The following is a 22220-nucleotide window of genomic DNA, read 5'->3' as shown; positions in this document are numbered from 1 at the left end:
AGTTCAATAGAACTGTCAGAGAAATAGAAGATCAATATGCTTATGTCAAACAATCCCACTCTCAAAAGTCTGCCTGAGTGATTGGAGGAGCTAAATACAATGCTGGGAAGCCTGAACCAGAGTCTTTCTAGATTGTGCCTCCCCCTGGTTCTTTCTTTCTCTTCTTCCATTTAAGACCCAATTTTCACCCCAAATTGGCTTTGAGTGTGGACAGAGGAGCTGTTCTGAAATTATCAAGGTCACAATATTTTTCTCTGCAGTGGTCTGTCAGCTGCCCAGTTAGGTACGTAGGCACCTGCAGAGAAAGGAAGGGAAATGTTGTAAGCTCCTTAGAAGCTCCTGCAGATGGGCATGTAAGGTTCAAATAAATAAATAAATAAAAAGGAATATAATAGAAGCCAGAGCAGGTAGTCAGGAAGAGAAGGGTCCCCCCCCCCCAAGGTTGGCAGGAGATGTTGCTAGAATGAGATGGGAGTAGACAAGCTGTGGAGCAGAGAAGGCCAGGACTGGGAGAATCAAAAGCCAGAAGATCTGGAGAAGATCCAGGAAAGGGCCTGAGATAATTCAAACCCAAAGAAGAACGTGCAGAAAAGAATCAAGAGAAAAGAAAACACAACCCTGGACTCTACATGGGGAGAGCGCAAACTCCAACTGGTTCAGGTACCAATTAATTAGGCAAGCGTGTATTAAGGGGAGAAGCTGTTAGCATTGCTAAACCTGCAGATAAAGTAGAATGGGAAGAGGAAGAAACTAGCAGAAAAAGCCATTTGCATTATAAGCAAAGTGATAGAAATCTAAACCACTGAGTAAGGTTCTAAGAATTAAGTTAAATAGCTATTCATCAAGGAAGAGCCGTGGGGGAGCAGTGGTTAGGATGCAGTACTGCAGGGCTAAATCATTCCAGGAGTTCAATCATGAGTGGCTCTCAAGGTTGACTCAGCCTTCCATCCTTCCAAGCAGAGAGAGGTAGCATTCAGCAGGTTTTGACCAGTTCTGGAGAACCGGTAGCAGAAATTCCAAATGGTTCGGAGAACTGGCAAATACCAGCTCTGACTGGCCTCACCCCCATCTATTCTCTGCCTCCCATTGAGTCCCAGCTGATTGGCTGGGTCTTCTTTTGTTGCCCTGCACAGGAGAACAGAGCTGAAAAGCAGGTTAGTGGGGTGGGGAGGGAATGGGGATTTTGAAGTATCCTTCCCCTGCCACACCCACCAAGCCACGCCCACAGAACCGGTAGTCAACAATTTTGAATCTCACCCTGCTTCTGAGGTGGATAAAATGAGGACCCAGATTGTTGGGGGCAAGAGGCTGACTTTAAACCGCTTAGAGAGGGCTGGAAAGCACTGTGAAGCGGTATATAAGTGCTATATTTGCTAGGTCAAAAGTCCATTTTAGTATAGTGGTCAAGACACCAAGCTACAAACCAGAAGACTGTGAACTCTAGTCTCACTTTAAGCAGGAAGCAGCTGGGTGACCTCGTGGCAGTTCTCTCTTAGCCCCAAGGAGGAGGCAATGGACACAAATAAACAGAAGGTCACTATACATAGATAGTCCTATGATAAACATTTTTTGGTATGCATTTCTTTTTCTCTCCATTCCCATCCTCGAACAAAGTACTTCTTCCCTCTCCTATCTCCATTCTACTGTATATTGGTGGTGTGTGTGCGTGTGTGTGCGTGTGTGTGTGTGTGTGTGTGTGTACAAGTGTATTGATGCACTTCATTCACCGATGTTCCTGAATATCACCCTGCACCGATGTAGAGAAGGTAAACATCCATCAAACAGCAGCGTTCCTGGCTGACTGAGCTACCGGTTTCCCAGGAATTCCACATCCCAGGATACACAAATGACAAAAGACCAGATGTCCAGGCACACTCATTGTCCATACCAAAATAGTTATGGAGACATAATGCCCAGCAAACAGGCACTTAGAGGGGCACGTAAACCAGACTAGCTAAGCCAACTGGAGCTAAACACTTCTTTTCTTATTTGGAAGAAATGCCAAAAATGATTTTTTTTCTTCATCAAACTGAAGTAGCATTTTAAAAAAAGACAATTGTTTTTTGCTTCTTTCTGAAACGCATTACGGCCAATGGCTTTTTTTCATCTCCTGACAAATGAATTGTGTGAAAATGTCTACTTATCCAGGGGTCTTCAAACTTGACAGCTTTAAGATTTGTGGACTTCAACTCCCAGAATTCCTCCTCCAGTCATGTTAGCTCAGGAATTCTGGGAGTTGAAGGCCACAAGTCTTCAACTTGCCAAGTTTGAAGACCCTTGATTTATATTATGCACAGTCCAGGTAAATCAGATCTGCAGTATATATAATATATAAACCATAATAAAACCATATCATGATCAATGGTATCCTGTCTTAATACCATCTAATACAGGTAGCCCTTGTCTTACGACCACAATTGAGCCCAAAATGTCTGTTGCTAAGTGAAACAGTGGTTAAGTGAACTTTGCCCCATTTTTACGACCTTTCGTGCCACAGCTGTTAAGTAAATCACTGCAGTTGTTAAGTGAGTAACATGGTTGTTAAATGAATCTGGCTTCCCCATTGACTTTGCTTGCAAGAAGGTCACCAAAAGGTGATCATGTGACACCAGGACACTGCCACTGCCACTGAGTCAGTTGCCAAGCATCCAAATTTTGACAATGTGACTATGGGAATATTGCAATGGTTGTAAGCAGAAGTGGTATTCAGGAGGTTCTGACCGGTTCTGGAGAACCAGTAGCAGAAATTTTAAGTAGCTTGAAGAACCGGCAAATCCCACCTCTGACTGGCCCCACCCCCATCTATTCTCTGCCTCCCGAATCCCAGCTGATCGGCTGGCTCTTCTTTTGTCGCCCTACACAGGAGAACGGAGCTGGAAAGCAGGTTAGTGGGGTGGGGAGGGAATGGGGATTTTGCAGTATCCTTCCCTGGCCACGCCCAGCAAGCCACATCCACCAAGCCACGTCACACCCACCAAACCACGCCCACAGAACCAGTAGTTTAAAAAAAATTGAATCCCACCACTGGTTGTAAGTGTGAAAAACAGTCATAAGTCCCTTTTATTCAGTGCTGTTGTAACATTGTACAGTCACTAAATGAACTGTTGTAAGTCGAGGACTACCTTTGCTCAATATAAGCAATTCTTAATATACAAATACAAGTTGGACACAAATAATGAGGACGTTTTTCCACTTTCATAAAGATCCTAGAAAAAGAAGCCTTTTAAACCTTTTTAACAATTTATAAAGATTGGACCACAGGCCTAACTCAGAGAAGAGTTGAAGCCAGAGAACTAAATGGGGGGGGGGGAGCCTTAAAAAATGTGAGGTGGCAATTTTAAGATAAAGGATCGACTGATTGCACAAGTGAGCTGAGAGCACAAGAGTATGAATTGTAATCAGCCTTATCAGATAACACAGTGTGCACAGCCCAGAAGATTAGTACTGACAATTTGAACTGATAACACTTCCAAAGAGCCAACCAATGTTAAAATTCATGAAAATTCAGGTAGGAGTGTACTGGAAGAGATCCAGGACCAATAAATCTGCACTGAATTTTTTTTTCCCCTTTAACCTAACTCTCACAGGAAACTGAATCTACTGTCAGTCGAAATGTTGCCTTAAAATTAGCAGCAATGGAATCAGAGAGGCGTCGAGACAAACAGGGATCCAAAACCATCCACGATGAAATATTCTATGGTCTATGATCTATGATCTAAAATGTGCATGGAGGAGTAGTGGGGCAGAATTTTGGAGAAACCAAATTTTCCCAGAGTGGGGCCAGATTGGGAGACTGCATATAGTTCCCAAACTGGATGGTGGAGGAGGAAAGAGGTTTAGGATGAGCCCCACATCCTAGAATCCCTCAGGAATATATTAAGTCGGATATAAGGTTATAGCTTTAGTTTGGCAAGATTCTATCAGGTGTAAGCAAATCAAGGAATGGACTTGATTGGATTTCACTGGGTCGTCTCATGTAATCAAAGCTCTGCTCCTTTTTTTTTACTTATGTCGCAATTCACATAAAAAAGGCTTTGCATGCATTCATTGTAGCTTTAATTCTGACTTTTGGCATACCCCTGCCTGGCAGGCAATCCCTCTTATAACACTTAAGGCCTCAGGCTAGGAACCAGGAGACTGTGAGTTCTAGTCCCACTTTAGGCAGGAAAGCCAGCTGGGTGACTTTGAGCCATTCATCAGAAGATGGGGAGTTCTAGTCCCACTTTAGTTTTGAAAACTATGGGACTTTAGGTCAGTCCCACCCCACCCCACCTCTCTCTCAGACCAACTCATCTCACAATATTGTGGAGAAAATAGGAAGAGGGAAGAGTATTATATATGTTTGCTGCCTTGAGTTATTTTCAAAAATAATAAAATCAGGATATAAATAACTAAATAAATATAATAAATAAATAAACCCACATATAAAATTCAAGTGCAGAGCCCAAAGAAGCTTAACTCTCGCTCTAATCCTAGCTTCAGTGTGCTACCAGCAGAAGAACCAATGAAATCTATTTTGTCCTGCAATATAAATGTCACTGCTCCACTTTGGAATCAGGACAGCATTTGAAACTGACCTCTGTTGTAATTGTGAGTGTCCATGAAAGATAGTCCCAGCCTCTCATCTTCCTGAAGGGTACTCTGGTCTGTGAAGCTCTGGTCAATTGCACTCATCATGTGTGTTTTCTCATTGCGGTAGTTGATTGTGGCTTTGGTCATGTTGACAGGTTTCCTAGTGGAAGATTACAAAGAAGGAAAGTAGGCAAATGTTACTCTGTGCAATCCCATTTGAATGATCTCTATAAGCAGATTCCTGAAGGACAAAAAGAAGAGGGGGAAAAGAGAGGACAAAAGAGTTGGGGTTTCTGAAGTTGGGGTGGACGCATACCTTAGAAAAGTCAAGAGGCTGAGCTCCTTGACCGCTTTGAAATTTTATCAATAACAGAACTACCTTCAGAATCAACAGAATTCCCACGCAATTCTTGCCCTGATACCATGTTTATGGGTCTAATCACTTTAAACTAAAGCCATATTAATTTTTCCCAAATCGGGTTCCTCCCCAGGCATGTTTTCCCAATTGCTACCAGAATTCCAAGCACAGTAATTTATTATTTATATATTCATTCAATTTCTCTCCTGTTCCCCCCATTTTACAACAATCCAATGAGATAGGTAACGGGGGAGAGATAACAACTGCCCATTTACTCCGTGAACCAATGTTGTTGTCAGTCTAGATCAGGGGCCTGCAACTTGTGGCTCTGGAGCCACATGCGGCTCTTTTGGCCATCTGCTGCGGCTCCCTATCAGCTGATCACACCACTGGCTGGCCCCTTCCCTCCCTGTCACTCCTTGCCTGGCCTGAGAAGGTAAGGGAGATGGCGGGGGATGGAGACTCGCTCCATATTCCAGAGCAGGAGGTGACTGGGTGGAAGTGAGTGACATCGAGTTGGCCACGCCCACCCAGTCACACCCGTTATTAAATTATTGGCTCCTGGTGTTTTCTTTTCTGTGGGAAACAGGTCCAAGTGGCTCTTTGAGTGATTAAGGTTGCAGGCCCCTGGTGTAGGTTTTGATGGTTCTATTTTAAAGGCTGAATCTCCAATGGATCTTTGACCTTGAACACAAGGACAGCTTGGGCAATCTGAACTAGTAATCTCACACTACAAAACAGGGGTAGATGTAGGCAGCTTTACTGATACATCTGTAGAAAGGTGGATTTATACCTCCCTCAGATTAGGTAGGCCTCCTGTGGTCTCTGGATGTCAATTTCTCTCTAATAGAGTTTCATCCTCATCAGTAAGGGGATAGCTAACTCATCACAACTACAAGCTGGCTCTTTCTCAGTAATCTGCCTAGAATACTCCAATTACTTTTTTAAGCCTTTCATGTGACCAAAGTTTTCAAATTATGTGATGACATATGGGAATGACCTTGAGGGACAGGGCAAAGAAACTGCAGCCCAGGGAATGGACAGATAAAAAGCAGATGAGTGGGGAATGTGAGCAGAGATGGGATGCTGGGGTTTCGCAGGGGTTCAGGAGAGCCCCTAGCTAAGATTTTGTGCAGTTTGGAGAACCCCCAAATCCCACTCCTGGATGGCCGTGGCCACCCCACTCTGCCCAGGAGTCCCCATGCCCCTGTTTTGGATGCATGTGAGTTCAGGGTGCATGTGGAGGCTCGGGGGAGGGCGAAAAACTGGCCTCCTGGAAGTTCGGGAAGGCCGGAAATGGGCCCGTTTCTGGCTTCCAGAGAGCCTCCGGAGCCCAAGGAGGCCCTTTTCGCCCCCCTGGAGGCTCGAGAAAAGCCTCCGGAGCCTGAGGAGGGCAAAAACGCTCCACCCCACCCTGGTGCAGGAGACCGACTAGGCCACACCCACCATGACCACGCCCACCCAGCAACTGGGCAGAAAACCCTCTGCTAAAATTTTTAAGACTCTCCCTAGTTTTTGGAATATAAAGGGGACAAGGGAAAGAAGCACTTTCAGACTGGCAAGAGTCTGTTAATGTAGTTTTACAATAAAGTAAAATTAGCTCATCTGGTCTGGTTTCCAGTAAGGGTGACAAAACTAACATTAGCTTCCAATACATATGGAATATATTAACACGTCATCGTTTTTGTGTGTATTCCACAGTTCACAACAAGAACTATGCCGCATGTTTTGCATTCATGCCCGGGATCTAATTTAAAACATCGACACATTTGGTTTGGTCTTATCCTACCACTGTCACATTTTGGTTGAAATTTATCAGACTGACAGTCAGGGTTGAGGTTGATTGTTGCTTGATTAAAACGATTGCTATCAAGTGCGTAACCTTTTAAACTAGTTTTCTTCAACCTGGCTGCCCTCCATATATGTGGCTGTTGCTGAGATGCCTAAGAAATCAAATGTACACATCTGGAGAGCAGCCATATTGGAGAGAGCTAATCTAGTTTGTATCCCTAGCATATGGTTGTGGTTAATATACTGAGAGTTATGGGTATTTCACACAAGGAATATAGCCAAAAGTAGTAGTATTTCAATATTGGAAAGATACATTTGCCCTGATTGGCAGCATTGGATTTTTGATCTGTGTTCTTCGTCAGTATTTGGACATGTTCTGTTTCAATAGTGGCACAAGGAACAAATGTCAGAACAATTAGATCAACAATTCTTATTTTGTGCATGATTATGTATTGTGTAATGCATATATTTCTCTGTATTATATTTTGGGTCTACCCTGATTATCTTACAAATTTTAAATGTTAAGTTCTGATATCTAAAATCTGAAAGAGTCCTTTGTTTTGTGAGTATTCCTATACACAACACAATGAATTAACAGCAATTTGTCAAGATTAAGGGACATGTCTCTGGATCAAGAGGCATTACAAGATAAGTAGGGCAATTTATATACTGATAGTTGTATAAATCAAAATATTTTCAAGGTGACAAAACCTGCATGTTTTCCTCCAAGCTAATATTCATTCTGCAGTTGGTTTCTTCCAGAATTCCATATCAGGATTCCCACCCTTAAAATTTCAGTCTTCAAATACATGGATGGAGGAAGGATTATGAATAAGACTACATTAAGGACTAAGTAATAAGAAGCCAATTGATAAACATGGCATATAGATTATCTCCTCATTTCTGTACTCTTCCCAAAGGCATCAGCCCAGTTAAATTACACTATTACTGTAAAACAATATTTCTCATATTCTCTCTATGTTTTTCACTGAAGATTTATCAAGGAATCTTGGTTCGCACGTCCATAAAACCATGACATAATTAGATTATTTTGGCCATACAATGCACAAAAAGCCCAAGAAAAACAAGTAATAGTTCTAAACTGCGATGGATGGATCTGCACATCATGCTAAACCAGTGATGGGATTCAAGCGGTGTAACAACTGGTTCGGTGAGCAGGCAGCATTTGAAAACCGTCCATTTTCAGCTCTAAAACTTATCTTCTACTGCAGTAAAACAGCTGATTCGTGCGGCAATCCGCTGTGCCGCGCGAATCAGCTGAGCTGCAAAACACAGAAATATAGGACTAGGACAAGAGGCGGGTGGGTGGGGCCAACTGATAGCCGGAACTATCGGTTCGTCCGAACCAGTCCAAACCGGCTGAATCCCACCCCTATGCTAAACCAAAACAGCATGATTTCTGAATGAAACCATATTCCTTTCCTTAAAAGCTCCAGTGGAAGAGAACAATCCCCCACGGAATGATAGCGCTGAGAATATATCTATTTGGTGCATTTAAAAAACTATTTTAATGAAGCTCTCTTTCCCTTGGGTTCTTAAAAACATATTGACAGACAATATGCCAAATGAATCTGAGGATTGAGGCCACTTATCAAAAAACAAATTTCTCAATCAAAGGCAAGACTCGTATACACCCCCTAAGTCTTTTGTAAGTGCAATCACCCACTTTTATGGCTGTGAAAATATTCTAGAGCCTATAACATTGCCTCATCTTGAAATACAGCACTTATGTCTGTTCAATACTATTGATTCTGCTCCCAATGTGATTTTAAGCATGGACAAGTTCTTCGGCTACCTACATTCAAAGAGTCAACTTTACATAATTTGCTTTTCATGGCTCCCAGCTGTATTAAAACTTTTGCTTCAATTCTTACAGTGAATTTTCAGTCTGAACATCAGTCAGTTAAAAGCCAAAATTCAGGGCTCACAAAGCTTTATTCTTTAGTTTAAGCCATGTACCTTGGGATTTTTATTGTTTATCTGCAATTTCTCTCTCTCTCTCTCTCTTTGAATTTCTGGTGCAGGGAAAGAATGGGGAGAAATGATGCAGATCTTATTGCAACCCTACAGAAACATCCTATTCAAGTATTATCTATTCGAGTTTGGGTGTTCAGGCTAACATGGGAATGCTCGGTCCAAGAAGTCCTGCTGGTGGTGTCAGTAAAAAGAGTTAGTTTACAGTATAATTATTCCTAACAAGAGGTTTTCTACATGCAAATACTTTTATGTCAGCTGAAATTGTTTACTCTCAGGAGTCCATATAAAAGCAAAATGTAGAGTTAGGTACCACACTGATTTCATGCAACCCTTGAAGTTATTTTAGTTACCAGCAACAGCTCAGAAAGCCTCATGCTCCTTGAAATTTATGGAGGTTCTCACCATCCAGGTCATAGTTGTCCTGAAGGTGCTTTTCCTGATGGCACCTGGACTTTCTTGAGTTTTTTTTTCTTTGAAAATGTTTTCCTTCTCATCCAAGAAGCTTCTTCAGTTAGAATCTAGATGGGAAGTGAAATTTTTCAAAGAAAAAAAAACCCCAAGGAAGTCCAGGTGCCTTTTGGAAATGCACCTTTGGCTCCTAAAAATTCGACTCTTGAAAATGTAGAACAGGGGGGTCAAACTTGATTCATTGAGGGCCACATCATTGGGGAGGCCGGGAGAGGCATGGCCAGCTCAACTCATGTCGGGGTGCCTGTGGTGGCCCAAGTGTTCTGCCAATGAAAATGGGCTCCCAAGCTCCATTTCGGGTTATGACGGCCTCCTGCAACCCTCTACCAGCAAAACAGCTTGGGAGTGCCACTTGTGGCCCTTGCAACTCCGTTTTTGGCTGCAATGGCCTCTTGTAACCCTCTGCCAGTGAAAATGGAGCTTAGGAGGGCCACCCTTCCCAGCTCCGTTTTCACTGGGAGACGCACTGCGGGCCAGTCCTTCACTGTTTCCAGGGCAGCCCTGCATCCAGCTCCCGGGGCCTTGAGTTTGACACTCCTAAGGTAGAAGAAAGCGAACTCGAAGAATTTCCCACACATCTAGAGATGACAATGAACTTGGCCAAACTCAGGACTGGAAAAGAATGCAAAGACCTCGTGACAACTGGTTTGAAATAAAGAGTTTAAGGCCCCCCCAAAGATTCTCCCTCTTGGAACAGAAATGAAGGGGCCTTTTCCAGCTCCCACTGTCACCTGCTGAGACTCACTGTCAGCCCCTTTAGCTTACAAACACCCAGAGGCCCTAGTATTTAGGAAGAGGAAAAGAATTGCTTCAGAGATCAGATGGTTGGGAAGATATTCTCTTCTGTTTGAGAGCCTGGTGGTGTTGATCAGAATTATGGTGATCCAGGTGTTTGCACTGAAACCGCTGAATTAAAGAGAATAAATGAGTTGTAATAACATGTAACGGTCCATAGCTCAGGAGAGATATGACAGGAAACCCCAAGGCAGGGTGCAAGGGGTTTGCTAAATATGTTTCTTTCTAAACATGCTTCTAAATGTACTTGGCAAATTATGACCTTGAAGCAGCTTCTGCTTTTTGTCTACTTTCACGCAAATGGCTATTTTCCTGCTTGTGTAACCAAATACATATAGAGGTATGCTGAATTAAATCATCTGGGGCTCTTCGGCTTTGTGGGAGGACCCACCTGTGCCAATTCTGAGCAAACACGTGACTTAGAGAGAATTGAACTCTGCCTCTTTGTTCGTGCTGGGCGAGGCCTAGATTGCCTGCTTAGAGATGTGTCCAGGGGCCTGCTACAATCTCTAATTCAGGGCTGTCAAACTCCTGGCCCACGGGCCAGATGCATCACTCACTAGCCACGCCCACACCCGGTTTAGTGAAGGGGGGGAAATCCCAATGTGTCATGTGATGCCGCCATGACAACATGACTTTGACACCCCTGCTCTAATTGGTTTGCTACCTTGGTTCTAGCGAGAGAGGTTACGGTGGTTTTCTTGCGGACGTTTCATTACTACATTGGACAACATAATCAGTGCTAGTAGTGACGATATTACCTAATTTGGTAATGAAATCCACCAAGCTCAGAGAGCGCCAAGGACTCCAAAGTTCAACGCTTTCAAACCAAGAGAATATTTGTGCGGCAGGGATCGGAACAGGACGAAAATGGGGCATGCAGAGGCCAAAATAGGGCGTGTGGAGGCAGCAATAGGCGATGGCGCTCCCTGCAGCCTGAAACAGCTGATAGTCAGGAGGCTGATCCAACCGACAACCAGCTGCTTGTGCTAAATCTGTGCTGAAGTTGACCAGGCTGTTTGCTTTTTTCTGCAAGGAGGCAAATTGCTGGGAGGTAGAGGCCAAAGGGTGGGGGGCAGTGGGTGGGCGGGGCTTCCGCAACATTCGCTGTATAAGACACACAGACATTTCCACCCACTTTTTTTGGGGGGGGGAGTGTGTGTGTGTGTGTGTAAAAAGTCTTAGGGTAAATGGGGAAGGGGAGAAATTGGGGAATGCAGAGGATTTTTTTCTAGGTCTTTATTTCCTTTTAACAACTTTCAAAGTAGGTAGGGTCACACTGAAGTATGCCATTTAAGGATTAAGGAGATAGATGTGAGGGCTACTGTGACTACAATTGGATTGATTTGGGAAGGGAGCACCATTTCTTTTGGAAGAAATTAGACTGTTTCCAAAACTTGGCTTTCATCCTGTGCAAAACAGGTTCAGTGGAAGTGGAACGCGTCATGCACCCTGGACCTATCTAGCTTTCTAACGGGAATCTTGATTCTCTCCCGCTGCAAATACATCCCCATCCCTCTTCTGAAGCATTTCCATTATATTTAAGTAACATTCAACATCACCATTTCTGTACTCACCACCCCCTAAAAGGGTGGGTGGGTGTCTCTAAACATTCATGTGACAAAGAAAGAAAATAGTTGGCAGCAGCAAGCAATGGAGCAAGGAGAACTGAATGAGAGAATTACTTACGGGTAATAGGAATAAGAATAGTAGTTCCTCCTGGCAAGCGTGCAAACAAAGAGAAAAGCAGATATTGCATAAGCAGCTTTTTTTTTCTTGGCAGATAATAAAAGAAAAGATGGGTTATTTGGACCAAGCCATTGCCCATGCAAAGAGGTAGAGGAAGGGGTGCTAGGGGAAACAGGGGAGGGGGAGGGAAGAAATATTGAGAGAGGGGATGGATAGAGATGGCAAGTAGCTCTCATAGGTCCTTGCTGTCAGGCAGCAAGCAAGATTCCCAGCCAAAGCTTTAGATAACAACTTATCACCCTAATTAAAAAAAGAAAACCTTATGAGAATTAATGTGGATCTTTTGTAAGAGTAATGGGTGGCTTTTCCAGATGCCCACTGGGGGGGGGGGAGAAAGACAGAAAGAAGGAAGGAAGGAAGGAAGGAAGGAAGGAAGGAAGGAAGGAAGGAAGGAAGGAAGGAAGGAAGGAAGGAAGGAAGGAAGGAAGGAAGGAAGGAAGGAAGGAAGGAAGGAAGGAAGGAAGGAAGGAAGGAGAGAGAGAGAGAGAGCATAGATCATTCCTCCTTTATCTTGAGGAAGGAAAGAAGGAAGGGAGGGAGGGAGGGAGGAAGGAAGAAGGAAGGAAAGAAAGAAAGAAAGAAAGAGCACAGATCATTCCTCCTTTATTTTGAGGAAGGAAAGAAGGGAGGAAGGAAGGAAAGAAGAGGGAGGGGCAAGGAGAAGTCTGCCTATCACTGCTTTAACCTCCCCCACTTCAGACAGCTCTTAAGAGATGACAACAACAACACCACCCTTGACCAGCTAATCAGATTCCTTATTCCCCAAGAAGCTTTCCATCTTCTCTATTGTCCTAAAACTCTAGGAAGCCATCTTATTTCAGACAAGCTTAGCCCATCAAGCAACAATAAAAATAATAATCAGGTGACCTGCAATGTCAGAGATATGTAATGCCTTAGAGCGGCATTTCCCAACTTTGGCAACTTTAAGAATGGTTGGCTGTAGAATCCTGGGAGTTGAAGTCCACTCATCTTAAAGTTGCCAAAAGTTGGGAAACACTGACTTAGAAACTGAATGGCAACCATCACCCGCTGACCTGGAAATACTTTCTGTTCGTTGCATTCAGGTAATCCATACTTAACAGATTAACAGAGTCGGAAGGGACCTTGTAGGTCACCTAGTCCAACCCCCTGCCCAAGCAGGAGACCCTACACCATTTCTGACAAATGGCAGTCCAATCTCTTCTTGAAAGCCTCCAGTGATGAAGCTCCCACAACTTTTGAAGGCAACTTCTTTTCCATGGGTTGATTGTTCTCACTGTCAGAACGTTTCTCTTTATTTCCAGGTTAAAACTCTTCTTCTTACCTTTAAAAAAGCTGGAACTGTGAATCAAGATGTACCTGGACATAGCAACAAATAAGTCCCTGGAACTCTCCTTAGCAGCACCACTGAATGTTGGGGGCTTAATACTGCTTCCACTGACTACATAATAGGAAACATGAAAACGGCAATCTAAACCTTCATATAGATTTAGCAGGGGTAGGGAAAACACAGCCAGCCAGGAAGCCCCAAATGGAAAATAATTCTATCTGTATGATGCAGGCAGGATCACCCTAGGCACAGTAACCTTTTCTGCCCTTTGCGAGAAAATTAAGTATAGCTACAGGCATCCAAAAGATTGATCACCCTGCTCTAAGGTATAGTAAAATAACTACAAGTGGCAGCTTTTGCACCAGATGCAACCCTCCCAATTAATTAACCTAGAACATGAATATTTCAACCTTCTCGACTTCTTTAGCATACCTAGTTAAAAAAAGTAGTAGTAGTAGTAGTATTGGAGGAATTGACAGAAACCAGCCAAATTTGCCATGTGGAGAAGATCTGATTTCTAGAAATCTGTACAAACAAAACGCAAAAGCACATGCCTTTGCTTATTATAATTCAGAACCCAGAAACAGCTAGAACATCCTCATTTCCTTCCCACAACCATTTCATAAATATCCCTCTTTTGTTGAAAAATAAGCAGCAATTCAGCCATGGAACCACTCTTGAATTGCTAGTAATACTTGGTTCATTCTATCAAATAAATGCCTAGAAATAAAGTATATGGTGCAAACTAGATATAAAAGTGTTTAAGTTGATTATCTGTCTCTCTTTCTCTCCACTAAACAAGTGGCATATCTCAAGTGCTGGTAAAAAGGTTGGTAAGATATCCACTTGAAGGCCTTGAATTCAAGAACAGTGCATAAAAGCAACTTCATATTTTCCCATATCATATGGGAAAAAAACTGATGGAGGAAAACAAAACCTTCTTATCAGCAGCACAATCGTCATTCTTGGTAGATGCTTTTGTCCACAACAAAAAATGGGAAAGCGGACATCAAAGATTTGCAAAATAATAGTCACTTTCTCATTGGCATTATTTATTGCCAATAGCAATAGCACTTAACACTTATATACCACTTCACAGTGCTTTAGAGCAGTGATCCCCAACCTTTTTTATGCCGCCATCTTTTTTTTGAGAAAAAGTGCTTCCGGTGAGCTTTTCTACCCGGAAAAGCTCACGGAAGCACTTTTTCATCCAAAAGATGGCGCAAAACCAGCGGCCCAGTAGGACTTGTTCCACGGACGGTGCGGTCCGTGGACGTGGTTGGGACCCCTGCTTTAGAGCCCCCTCTAAGCAGTTTACAAAGTCAACATATTGCCTCCAACAATCTGGGTCCTCATTTTACCCACCTTGGAAGGATGGAAGGCTGAGTCAACCTTGAGCCAGTGAGGATTGAACTGCCAAACTGCTGGCAGTCAGCAGTGAGCAGAATTAGCCTGCAATACTGCATTCTAACTACTGTGCCACCACAGCTCAGTACATAATACTCAGTTGTCCTTGTTGAACACTGTGGCTAATTTGACCTTTCACATAGATGATAGAATCCCACTACTACCTGAATGCACATATGTAGGTTTGGACAAAATGATGCTGTCTTGGTTCACCCTTCTTTCTCCTCCAACCCTTAGCTGCAAATTTTCCTATTTTCCATGCAGCATCCAACATAGCATCAGTTCACCTGGGCACTATGGGTGATTAAAATGTCTGTGCCTGTTCCCAAAGTCCATAACTGGGAATGGAGATTTCAGTATTACATTTAAAACACAAATATGGGCTCAGTTCCACAACTAATATTTGTTTTAAAAAAATGAATGAAATCTCTTCTGAATTGGAACATGTACTTCTACAGAAGACACATGCCATGTGATTTGATGCAGCACCAAGCCAAAAGGAACAAAGAGACATATCTCGTTCACACAATGTTGAGCCTTTGGATTTAGACTCTGCTCTGTGAAATCTCATCAGATGCCTTTTTCCCCTTCCCTTTCTCTGTGTCAAACATTTATATTAAGACTTAAATGGTGGCATCATCCTGGGGAATGGCAAAAGAAGCACACAAAATATTTATTGACAGTTTGGCAGACAATCCCAACACATTCCAAGCATGTAATTATTCCTCATCAAGAGAAACAAACCAAAACGCATTAATGTTCCTCTACTACATGAAATGTCATCTGGTTTCTATGCTTCTATATAATCACTCTCTGTGCAATATGACTAGAGCAGCTGTTCCCATTTAGTCACCCTTAAACCCAGGAGACCCAGTTTTGTTTTTTAAAATAAACGTACAACTCTGTTTTTCTCCTCTTTCTGTTCCTCTCTTTGGTCTTTCCCTGGTCTTCCCAGCCATATTTAGCTACATAAAAATAACAAACGTTTTTATATTTACTTCAGTCTTCCTCACACTGGATCTCCTCAGATATTCTGGCCAATAGTTCCCACTGTGTCCTTGGACACTGGATATCCTGTATTACATTGAGACCTTAAGTATTTGTAGAACTAAACCACCACAGAGATGTAATTTAAAGGAGACTGATCTAACAGAACTTTTCCTGGGAACATTAATCTTTTTTCTTTTGATTATCCAGCCTAGTTATGTAGACTGAGAAGCTTATGGACTTCTTAATTCAGGTATTTCAACAAGATGTTAACCATAAAACACATTCAAACAGTTGAGCCTATTGAAATGCATTTGAGATGAAATGAATCAAATTGGAAATTGGATATGCAGACAAAGAGTTCATGTATACATATAAACAGCAATTTTTTCACTAACATCTGTTTAGTGGCCTTGATGGTGTTGGTGTTCTCCGCTATAACAAATCAAAGATGGACATGAAAGGAGGACAGCTGAGTTGATTTATGGTGGCAAAAAATCAGGAGCATGATAGTACATTTTCTGACTAACAAACTGCATTAAAAGACATAAGCTTTCATGTTAGTTAGACATGGTGCTACCAGAATCCTAATTTTCAGTCAAAGTAAGAGTGTGCTTGTTACTCTCACTCCAGAATCTTGTGGATACACAAGACCACTGTTCTGACCAAGGCTTCCCGAGACCATAATTAAGCACACGCTTAGTTAAAACAACTCTTGTTTTATTTCAACGCTGGGAATTATGTTCATTCCCAGATGGTAATGAGTCCCAAACAGTCCCTTCGAGATAAGCACCCACCTTTCTTTCCTTTGAATGGCTGCCAACAACTAGAGTGCCAAATGAATTATAGAAAACCAACTGAAGTACAAATTCCACACAGAGTTTCAAGAATTAATCCGAACAGAATGAACGACTGCTTCCTGCAAAGGTTTCTTTACCTTTGCCTCTCCTTTATACCTTATGGGTGGGGCAATCACCTCCCAGCCTTACTTAGCTGCTCTTGCCTTCTAGCAGCTCTGTGCATAAGCGCACTAGAAACAGGCTCCCCTTGTTTCTCGGCCTTGCTGCTGTCAGATTCTGAAGGCTCCAGAGTCAGCACATAACTCCCAGATGGTCCTGGCCCCATCTCTGCATCAAACGCAGGACCCTCATCCGAGTCCTCTCCAGACTCCCAGACTGGTCCCCGTTCTTCCCCACTGTCCGATTCCGCTGCCGTCTGCACAGGCTGCCAGCAAACCACAACAGCCACAACATAATCAGTCCCATAACATTTGAGTTTCATACTGTATCATATTTTCCATTTAAGATTAAATCTTGGTCTTCTGGTCAGTTCCAAGATAAATGGCTCCAAAATAACAAATGTTCAAGGTCCAAGAGTATGATCCAGTTCCATTCCATTCTATTGTTTTGTGCACACATTTATTTAGAAGGAAAAAGACTGAATTCAATCCACCACATCCAATATAATATACAGCAGAGAGCAATCCATAGGACCTTTGTGCGTATGCAACTCTGCTCCACTTCTGCATCCTGCTAAGAGATTTCCAATAACCTGAACAATTGGTTTTATCAACAACTGGTGGGCATCTGATCGACTTTCCTGCCAGACTTTGATCAACCCACTCTGAGCCTTATGCAAGATCCACAGTGAGAAAGTTTTAGTTTGGTAGCAACCCAAAGTAGTATCAGGGAAGTATCTTGATGACACTAGCAGCTGTATCCAGGACAGCTCTCCCATATCTAAGCAAAAAGCTGACACTGGTCTCTTACCGCTCTCACTGCTCAAAGCCTTCTGGATTCATCAGAATCAGAAATAGCTTGCCTGCAATGCTGATGGTTCCAAAAAAGCTCATTTATGAAGTACACATACACTGTAGAATTAAACTACGAAACTCCGCTCTAATTATTAATGTCCAGCTTACAACTACCAGATGTAGTTTCTGGCTACAAGAGTTAACAAGTGAATGAATTCATCCTTTTTTTTCTTGGACTCAAATGAAATTCATGTTCCCAGAGTTAAGATAGGCATTATGCAAATGTAAATGATGAAATGGTCAATAAATACTTTAGGACCCAGTTATTATGTCCAATAATCCTGGATACTGCTTCTTCTTATTGCAGGCCCAAATATAAGATAGCCTTTGCCAATGTTGTGCCTTCCAGATGTGTTAGGGATGAGAACAACATTCTAAAGAGTTTGGCCCATAATTCTTGCTGCCTACATTAACAGAATAACACAATTGTAAGGGACCTTGGAGGTCTTCTAGTCCAACCCCATGCACAAGCAGGAGACCCTATACCATTCTGGACAAATGGCCGTCCCATCTCTTCTTAAAAGCCTCCAGTGATGGAGCATCCACAACTTTTGAAGGCAAACCATTCCACTGATTAATTGTTTTCACTGACAGAAAATTTCTCCTCAGTTCTAGGCTCGTCTCTCTTTGATTAGTTTCCATCCATTATTTCTTGTCCTGCCTTCTGGTGCTTTGGAGATTAGGTTGAACCCCCTCTTCTGAGGTAGGAAACTCATAAAAATGGCGTGCACAGATTTAACATAATTCTTATAGAAAACTCCTCAATATTCCCCCAACAGAGGAAAAAAAAAATCAAATGCCAGCCTTGTGGCCACCAAAAGATTGCCAGGAACACCAAAAAAGGAGTCATGATAACATTGAAGCTCTCCATGGTACTGATTTCTAATTTCAAATCACCTCAGCTTTGTTCGCATTCATGTAATATCTAATTTCCCATGGTGAATACTATCCACTGATAATGCTCTTGTTATGGGCCCCTTCAATTTTTTATAATTATGTCTAAGCCCTACACCTAAGAAAGAGAAGTAGGGAAGAGCATGCTAGCTGGAGCCCTCTCTACCATCCTCAGTTTGTTACTCTCTATACATAGACAATGACAGCTCAGTTCTGCATTGTGCATGAACATTTAGTCTGTTGATTTTCTCAATGAAACAATCTCTCTTCCCTCTCCCACTCCCTGGAGACCCCCGCACTTTTAATTTTCAGCCAGCAACAAACTGATGAGACAAAATGGGCTGAAAAGGAGTGACTGACTGAAAATTATCCAGGGATCCTCCATAGATGAAAGTCCTATGCTGCTTTTCGCTTTCAACTTCATACATATGAAGAATTACGGTATTACGGAGATTCTTCTCTTTTGATGGAGATTCTGCCTGCAATTTCATCTTTAATTTTCCATCTTTTCTAATTGTGGATAAAACTTACTTAATTATGACAATCAAAAGGATTACAGATTAGACCCACGTAGTCCTTTCTTGAATTAGTTTAAGGAATGCTTTGAGACTCTTTCCATGCCTCTTCTAATATAAATGCACAGGCAGAAATATGGAGCCCTGCTTTATATACATTTTTGCCTCGTAGTGTTGAAGTGTTTTCTCTCCATGGTTGAAACACCATGACACTGTTGGCAAAAAGTCATTATCAGTGGGAGACTCCCAGGTCAATTCTCTCCCAGGTCAAATTGGGAAACACATCTAAATTCCCGTTCCCTATTAAAAAAAAACTGTCTACAACTTCCATACTACACAAAGAAAAGATGTGTGATCTCTTATGTACATAGAAGATCACCACATTATCTCTCTGATGGACATCTCTTTGGGTATATGTATCAAACCTGGGCAAAATGGCGTTTTGGAATTCTCCATTCAATTGGTGGGAACAGAAATGAGATGAATGTTCTCCTCAACCTCCTTTTAGGAGAGGAGAATATCTCCAAACATTTCTCAAAGACAGAATTCACCCTTTGCAGCTATGGAAAACACTCCAGGGAGAATTCACTCTTGATGTCTTGGGATTTAATGAAAAAGAGAGAGAGCCATAGAAGCAGTAGATTTCTATACAGGAAAGACTGTAAAAAAAAGTTTGCCTTCCTTACCCCTTAGCAATCTCCTACTGAAATAAATGCAAGAACTCCATGAGGATTTCTCTGAGATTCCTTTTTTCCCCCTCTGAAGTTATTTTTTAAAATTTATTTATTTATTTATTTTGATTTGTCCATCACTTACAAGATAATAGGTATAAGTATATACATAGTTATGAATACATGAAATGGGTACATATAAGAAAAATAAAAGAAACAATAGGTAATATCACACTACTAACTAGAGCATACAAAACATTTGCTAGACCAATACTCGAATACAGCTCATCAGTCTGGAACCCGCACTACGTATCTGATATTAGCATAGTTGAGAAAGTCCAGAAATATTTCACAAGAAGAGTTCTCCACTCCTCTACTCATTGTAGAATACCTTATGCCACCAGACTTGAAATTTTAGACCTAGAAAACCTTGAATTACGCAGTCTTTGTTCTGATCTAAGTATGGTATATAAAATCATACATTGCAATGACTTACCTGTCAATGAATACTTCAGCTTCAACCATAACAACACAAGAGCACACAATAGATACAAACTCAAGGTTAACTGCACCAAACTTGATTGCAGGAAATACGACTTCAGCAACAGAGTGGTCAATGTCTCGAATATTCTACCTGACTCTGTGGTTTCTTCCCCAAACCCCAAAAACTTTAACCTTAGACTGTCTACTATTGACCTCACCCCTTTCCTAAGAGGTCTGTAGGGGCGTGCATAAGCGCACCAACGTGCCTACTGTCCCTGTCCTATTGTTTAAAAGGAAATTTCTTTTTTCATCAGAATGGAGAGCTTGCTACAAAAGAACTTCTTGTTCAACACTAGTGCACATCACAAATATTGCCTTAGAGGCAAATCAGAACAATGGAACCTCTAAGTTGACCGATATGATATCAGACTATCCAACACAATCTAGCATTTCCAAGTACTGATCCCAAGACCGTTTACATGCCAAATACTGTATGCCACTGAGTCTCTCCCTTTGCCAATCTAGGCTGCTGCTGCTCCTGCTTGAATGAATGCACGAGAACTGACCTTATTAAAAACCGGCATAAAATAATACGCTACATCACATTTGATTCTAAATTACTAGCTGGGAGTGACAATCCTGCAACATGCCTCCACAATTAAAAAAAAAAAAAGTTGAAATTCTACAACACACCAGAGATGGAACTTGGCATACTGATGAAGATGTATAGTGAAAGAAAAAGAGTGATCACCAAATGGCAATTGAAAATAAAGCTGGTTAAATCCATTGATTAGTTAAACACAACAATATCTGTTCCATGGGATAATCCAATGTGCCCCTTTTCCATTCTAAGCCACTTTTGACATCAGCAGGATGGCAGCTCCACCCAGCCCCAATTTAATTTCTGGAATGCTCCCATCAGTACTTAAGTTTAGCCTTTCTTGTTAGAAATTCTAGGGCTTGCAATCCCAGGAGATTTACAACTGGGGCAGCTTGACTTGTTGGTCAGGTAAAAAGAGGCTGGAGCTGGAGATAAGATGTAGGGGAAGGAGTGGGAGAGTTAAAAGAGGCATTAGCCTAGAATCCCTACATAGCCACAAGTGGACTAAATTCAACCCTCTTAAATTTCCTTGATCCTTATCTGACCCCAAGTAGGTGAAAACTTTGGGGAAATTCTTGTACATAAGCATGACTAGAAATACATCAGTTTAATTGGGCCTTCATGTGTGGACCTCATCTTTTACTCCTGACATAAAATGACTCATAGAGTATGAAAAGGAGCAAAACAACAAGGAGAGAGGCAGGAGTATAAGCATGGAAGAGATGGGGGGAAAGATTAAGAGTGAGGGAGACAATGCTTACTTGATTTGTGTATCTGTTTGTGATTGTATGGTTCGGGGAAAATAGGAGGGAAGAGAGGGAATTTACTCATATGCTTTGAAAGAGGATCTGTAGTTACGGGGAGGTAGGAATTGCGGAGAACTGTTGTAGTACAGGGGAGGTATTACAACAATAATACCACAATTCCTACCTTTTCATGGAAAATGAGAAAGAAGCATTCATTCATCATTCATTCATTCAATTTATATGGCCACCCATGGGATACACACGACTCTAGGAAGCTAACAATTGAAACAAAAACAGAATAGAAACACAACAAATGAACATTCTTGAACAAGGCATCAAGTTTTTAATGCCCTGTAAATCTGGCAAATTTGGAAGTATGTCCAAATCAGCTTCCTCTATGAAAAAGAGAATTTTCCCAATCATCCCACTCCATTTAGGGCTCAGCCTCACTTTATTTTCACTGATTAAAAATACTTTCCCACCCAGTCTTTAGTTCTGGTAGTCTAGTCTTTACAGCTCTGCCTCTAAATGAGCTGTTAAGTGTATAGGCCAGGGTGTCAAACTCAAGTTCATTAATAGCTGCATCAGGGTTGTATTTGACCTTAGGGAGGCCGGGGGGCATGGCCAGCTTGATGTCACTCCTGTCAAGGGTGCCTGGGATGGCCCGAGCACTCTCCCAGCAAAAATGAGCTTGCAAAGTGTGCACACGGCCCTGCTGACCTCCATTTTTGCTGACAGAGGGCTGCAGGAGGCCATCACAGCCTAAAACAGAGCTTGGGAGGGCCGTGCACGGCTCTCCCAAGCTCCATTTTTGCTGGCAGAGGCACCATGGGCCACTCCTTCTGTTTCCAGGGAGGCCCCACAGGCCAGATCTAAGCACCCCATAGGCCAGATCTGACCCGCGGGCTTGACACCCCTGATACCCTATAGTAGTGTTTCTTGACCTCAGCAACTGTAAGATATGTGAACTGCAAGTCCCAGAATTCCCCAGTTACCATTCTGGCTGCAGAACTCTGGGACTTGAAGTTCATGTATCTTACAGTTGCTGAGGTTGGCCACCACC

At 42.3% G+C, this 22220-nt stretch overlaps 1 protein-coding gene across 4 annotated transcripts in view; it reads right to left on the bottom strand.

Moving 5' to 3' along the window:
* Positions 1-22220, bottom strand: part of PTPRU (protein tyrosine phosphatase receptor type U) — a 397711-nt gene that overhangs the window by 84474 nt on the left and 291017 nt on the right. For all 4 annotated transcript variants that reach the window (XM_087970795.1, XM_087970796.1, XM_026679426.2 and 1 more), the window contains exon 15: positions 4578-4732. In XM_087970795.1, coding sequence (XP_087826921.1) covers positions 4578-4732 — 155 coding nt within the window. The remainder of the gene's footprint in view (positions 1-4577; positions 4733-22220) is intronic.

The sequence above is a fragment of the Notechis scutatus genome, chromosome 8 (genome assembly GCF_049901735.1).
Source record: "Notechis scutatus isolate UNSWTSFEM ecotype Mainland chromosome 8, rNotScu1.2, whole genome shotgun sequence".
Taxonomy (NCBI): Eukaryota; Metazoa; Chordata; class Lepidosauria; order Squamata; family Elapidae; genus Notechis; species Notechis scutatus.
The sequence above is the reverse complement of the archived record's forward strand: the minus strand, read 5'-3'. Positions and strand labels throughout refer to the sequence as shown.